General features: G+C 52.0%; 1 protein-coding gene across 1 annotated transcript in view; it reads right to left on the minus strand.

The window, feature by feature from the left end:
• Nucleotides 1-2,060: 2,060 nt before the first annotated feature.
• LOC104168031 (cathepsin S-like) overlaps nucleotides 2,061-5,443 on the minus strand; it is a 5,061-nt gene continuing 1,678 nt past the window's right edge. The window contains 7 exon segments of the mRNA XM_009708468.1: nucleotides 2,061-2,166; nucleotides 2,631-2,733; nucleotides 2,955-3,120; nucleotides 4,125-4,349; nucleotides 4,426-4,448; nucleotides 4,451-4,562; nucleotides 5,129-5,251. Coding sequence (XP_009706770.1) covers nucleotides 2,067-2,166; nucleotides 2,631-2,733; nucleotides 2,955-3,120; nucleotides 4,125-4,349; nucleotides 4,426-4,448; nucleotides 4,451-4,562; nucleotides 5,129-5,251 — 852 coding nt within the window. The 3' untranslated portion in view covers nucleotides 2,061-2,066.

The raw sequence follows: 5,443 nt of genomic DNA on the forward strand, positions 1-5,443 counted from the left end.
CAGAGAGCCCTGAGGCCTTCACCGGGCTTCACTGGGGGCCCATGGTGGGCCCCGCTGCTCTCCAGAGAGCCCCGAGGCCTTCACCGGGCTTCGCTGGGAACCCGTGGTGGGCCTTGCAGCCCTCCAGAGCGCCCTGGGATCTTTGCTGGGCTTTGCAGCGGCCTTTTGAAGGGTTAGGGTCAGTTTTGGGGTGAGTTCGAGGGTTTTTTGAGAGCCCCAATGTTTGGGGGCTGAGAAGGGGCTGCCAAGGAAGGGTAACTGCTGCGAAAAGCTTTCAGTCCTGGCCGCGCTTGTGTGGGAGCCATAGCGGGGGGTCCGTGTTGGTCCTGGGCCCTGTTTTGGACTTGGGTTGAAAGTTCTGGAGGGGCTCAAAGACCAAAGCAGGGGTCTCGGACAGAGTAAAAAGCACACAGGGTCCTCTAGGGCACAAGGAAAGCCAGAAAATGAGTTGTGAGAGGACCAGAGCCCCTCAGTATCCTCCAAGACTCTCCCAGAGCCTCCCAGTACCAACCAGAGCCCCCAAGTCCCTCTCAATACCCCCAATACGCTCTCCCAGCCCCTGCCCCCCCAAGCCCCCAAGGACCCTCCACGTGCCCCCGGTATGCCCTCAGAGCACCCCCAAGCCCCCCAGAACATCCCAGCGCTCCCAAGGCCATCCCAGAACCTCCCAGTAACCCTCCTGAGCACCCAAAAACTCTTCAGGGCCCCCAAGAACCACTCAAGACCCTCCCAGTGCCACCTATACCTGCCCGGTACCTGCAAGAACCCTCCCCAATACCCTCCCACAGCCCCCCAGTTTGGATGTTTGCGGTAAGTCAAAATATTTCTGCTTTTACTTCGTTGCATGAGGCTCTTGGCCCACCCGCTCTCCACTGGTTGATGTTTTTGCTGAAGACACGATGGGTTTTGATCCCCTTTCAAGGTCTGCCAAGATCTTGATGCTTGGAAAGGAGATGTCTTCGGTCGATGGGGTTTTAAGAGTGAGCAATGCTTTGGCACAAAAGAATTTAAAAAAAAAACCCACAATAACCTGTCTGGTTAACTGCAAAGGCCAAAAATAGGTGATCATTTTGAGAGGTGATGTGAGCATTCTGAAATGTCACCTTGCGGATGGAGACTTGTCCGATTCCCCCACTTCCCCCAAGGTGGCACCTCAGGCCAGCACAACGCCCAACGGCAGAGAAAAGTGATGCTCAACCGACGTTCTGCCTCTGAAACAAACTAGAAAACATCTTTTAAAGCCTATAGTAAATACATAAATTTACAGAAAAAGGGCTGGTGAATTTGCAGTCTCGACCAAAAGGTTTAACATGAAAACGTGGAAAGAAGTGGTGTGTTTGATGATGGGTCGTGCTGTGTGGGTGTGATGGCAGCTGAAGTGCCCGTGATAGCATTTACATTTCAATATCATCATCGTGAGGACTTACTTACATCAACGTGAAACCACGGATATCGGCTACTTTCTCTCCCTGCGCTCTTGGCAGCAGTGCGATGGTCCATATCCTCCATTCCCAAATCATAAACATCATTTGGAGAGGTTTTATGGGGGGTCCATACATGGGGGAGCAGTGCCAGATGAGAAAGTACCAGCTGGAATTCCCTCTGCCGCCCCTTCCAGCCTCCAGAGACCAAATACCGGATTTTTGGACAGTGACACATCTTTTATTTTTCAAAGAGTATCTGCGATTTCATCAACAAGGCACAGAGATAAAATATCTGTGTCATCGTAGCAGTACTCGATGCTGAACTGGAGAGGGGAAAACATGATCTCTGTTCTAACTGTAGGTGATCTCCGTTACAACTGTAGGTATCGCAATTTTACTCTGAAAAAAAAACAAACCCAACACTTTTTTTCCCCAAAAAGAAGTCACTGAGTGCCTGTAAATCTTATTCCAAAATCCTCCCACGCAAAGGACTCCCTCCCAGCCTGTAACACCCGCCAATCTAACAGAAGGACGTTGCCCACAAAGCCCCCAAATCATCCTTGAGGTCAGTAGATCCACGCAAGCGTAGCATCGGTGGTTTAAATGAAGCCTCAGGAGTCCTCTCTGGAGCACAGGGTCCGTCTATATGAGCGGGTAAGAGGCATAACTGGCGATCCCGCAATGGTTCGCGTGGTTCCTCGACATGCGGATATAGCCCTCGTCACCAAAACGCACGCCCCAGCTTTTGGGACAGGAAAAAACAAACAAACAAACAAGACATGAGAAAAATTAAATTCCCTTTCCTGTAAGGGAAGCGGCGGCTTTATCAACATCACGACATCAAAATGTTTTCATTAACTGCTTCATGGGATTTCTCATCCTGTATTAAGTTATGACAGCATTCATCAACAGAAAGGGAGCTTAAGGTGGGTGTAAGCATGTTTTAAATACATCTAGAGTTCCTTCACGCTGCTAGGGTGACATAAAGGCGCTTTGACATGGCTAAGCACGAATCCCTCGATTGAAGGACCGGTACCAAGTTCCAAGTCTGTAACAACCCCCACTGATCTCCCTCTCCTCTGTATAAGTGTCGGTCGTTATCCGATCAGGAGGGTGTCAGTGGGTGGTTACCTAGGAGAAGCCATTCCCTATAGATAACGAGCACGTAGATAACAAGGGTTCAGTGACGTACAGCCCTGCCTTTACCTGTTTTTCACAAGCCAGTAATCCTTATCATTTAGGGTGCCGTAGCCGATCACCAGTACTGCGTGGTTCACCTCCTGGGTGCACCGGGGGTCATCGTACACACCTGGAACAACAGGAGTTCGGAAGCATGCCATCAGACCTTGTCTTTGAGTCAAAGTCAACCTTCGGCGTAGTCACCAACGCTGCTATCTTAGGTTTTGTCATCTTGATGCCTTCATCCAGGAATTAAGCCCCAACTTGCCAAATTCCACCAAATCCCATCAGCTTTACCTGCAGAAAGACACAGAAGACCGTGAAGACGATCTCCAGGGTGAAAGGACGTACCTGACCTGTACAAGAAGAAGGTGGGCTGGGTGGCATCAATGGCGACGGAGATTGGCCCGATGTTGGCTACGGCGTCTTTCAGGGCTGCTTCATCGGCGTATGGGAGCTCAACGTACTTGGAGCACGTGGCGGCTCGTGTGGAAGCGTTGTACTGACACGTCCCATTCTGGTAGGAAGAAGGGGGAGCTGAGAAGAGGAGCATGAGGAATCCACCAGGAACATCCCAAGACTCTCAGCTACGTGTTTTCTATCAGCCCTCCGGTACTTCCCTTCTACCCCGTCCTTCGCTTTTCTTTGACCCCCGTTTTTCTATACGCAGCACTACAGAAAAGGTGGCTGGAAGGACCCGAAAGACCATCTTGTCCATCCCACTTCCCCACAGCAGGCAAATGATTTCGACAGAATTCTCTGCCTGTTTTCTAGAAACCTCTCGTCACAAATCTGCTACCACTTCCCTAGAGAACCCGTCCTTGCTTCCTCCTCCTGCCCATCGCAACGCTCGTGTTTAACCTAAATTTCTTTTATTGCAGATCAAGCCCAGGGCTTCTCATTCTCCCTCCGGACACAGAGAACCGCATTTTTTTTCGAGACCCCAGGTCATTTCAGGGCATCTCTTGTCTCTGGCCATCAAGGCTCTCAGCACTACGACCTTTATTTTCTTACAACTCTTTCTTTGTGACCTTGCAGTGGTCATACAGCATCTGTTACGGGCAACTTTCAAAAAACAGTCGTATGAACGTCATTCACCGATGCCCACTGAAACGGTAGAAATATCAATATCCCGTTTCAAAACCACGGCAGGAGGAACAACACAGGGAGCTGAGAACAGGACCCAGGACTCCTGTCCCATTTTTCCCTTCTGTGTCGTACATTGCCTAGTAATTTATGTGGGACAGAAATAAACATGTAGAAATTCTGGCTCCCAGTCCAGTCATTCACCTATGAGGAAAGAAAAAAAAACAAGTCCAAAGGTCCCTTCCCTGGATTTGAAAGACTCAGCTGCAAAGACTGAGAAGATGACACGAGACTGGTGGAAACCAAGAGAGAGGGGACTCAGTGGGAGAGGAGGAGAAAGGCGTCTGCGCAGGAGAGCAGAACGAATGGCCGTGTCGCTTCCATGCTCGTGTGTTTTTCTGAAGATTTCGCGTGCTGCCAAGGAGTGACGCCTACCTGCGCCGTGTAGGGGTAGGAATCATCGGAGTCAATCCCTTGGTTGTCGATGATGTACTGGAAAGCCATGGTCATAAAACCTCCACTGCAGCCCTTGTTGCCATACATCATGGAACAGTCAACGAGGTTCTGGGCGCTCAGGGACACCAGCTTCCCCGTCTTCAGCTTCACCTGGCCTTCGAGGGCTCCCACGGCGCTGAACGCCCAGCACGACCCACAAGCGCCCTGCGAGAGCCCCAGAGATGCTCAGACGTTGCCCCACGGGGCCAAGACGTGGCGAGGCGCAGGGGGGGCTCCTCACCTGGTTCTTCACCTCCGTGACCACCAACCCACCGGGTCCGGTACTTTGCTGCCAGGCCGCGGTCGGTACGTGGAGGTCCGGTTTAGACGAGGAGCAACGTTCAGCCCGGTTAACAGAGCCGCCACTTCTTGGCTGGTCTGGTGGGAAAAGGAAAACACTGGCTCATGATCTCCTTGTCTCTGGTAAGTCCTGCACTGGGAGTGCTGGAAGTGACGGGGGATTTCCCTTGAACAGCCCGAGCTGCAAAGGTTAGTGGGTTTGTGAAGTCCTTGGCTTTTTATTTCTTACACTGAATTTCTAGCCATCCATTGGAAAGGCCAAGAAAAAGAAGATACAAAGCACAGCTCCATCACCAAACCCCCCCAGAAGCTGGCATGTTTCATTAAACAACACTACGACCGTGGGACACTGAAAAGGGATGATTTGCAAATATATATAGTGACCAGGACCAGGTCCACGCACCCCAAATGCCGCATTAGGGTGTTATTTCTTCACGCCAGATTGCCTCATGCCGGCAGGCTGAGCACAGGAATGTCTGAGCAGTTTGTCCGCGGCTGCTGGAGTCCACAAGGAGAGGATGGGCTGAGAAGGATCCTTGGGGATTTTTTCCACTCCTAACCCACTTATATTCCTTGTTCAACCAACCTCACAGGTAATTAGAGACAAAGACAAGCTCCTTCTCAGCGGCACGGCCGGCACCTACCATGTCTGCCAGGTGGTTCATGCCCAGCTGGTAGGAGTGCAGCCCCAGAGAGTGCTCCAGATTGTGCAGCGTCACCAGTCGCAGGTTCCTCTCCCACGTCAGGCGCCGGTCCCCTTCCTCTTTCTGAAATCAAACGCAGGCCCGTGATGTGCTGCAACGGCCCCCGCAGCCATTTCTCCCCGTTTCATCCCACAAAAGGTCGCGGGGAGCCCCGGCCAAACCACCCCTGGGAACCAGCAGGGCTTCCAGGCGCTGTCGGCTCTTCTCCCCGCTGTGTGATGGAGCGGACGGTCGTGTCGGAGCAGGACCCACCAC

The sequence above is a fragment of the Cariama cristata genome, unplaced genomic scaffold (genome assembly GCF_000690535.1).
Source record: "Cariama cristata isolate BGI_N322 unplaced genomic scaffold, ASM69053v1 scaffold23719, whole genome shotgun sequence".
In the NCBI taxonomy this organism is placed as follows: domain Eukaryota; kingdom Metazoa; phylum Chordata; class Aves; order Cariamiformes; family Cariamidae; genus Cariama; species Cariama cristata.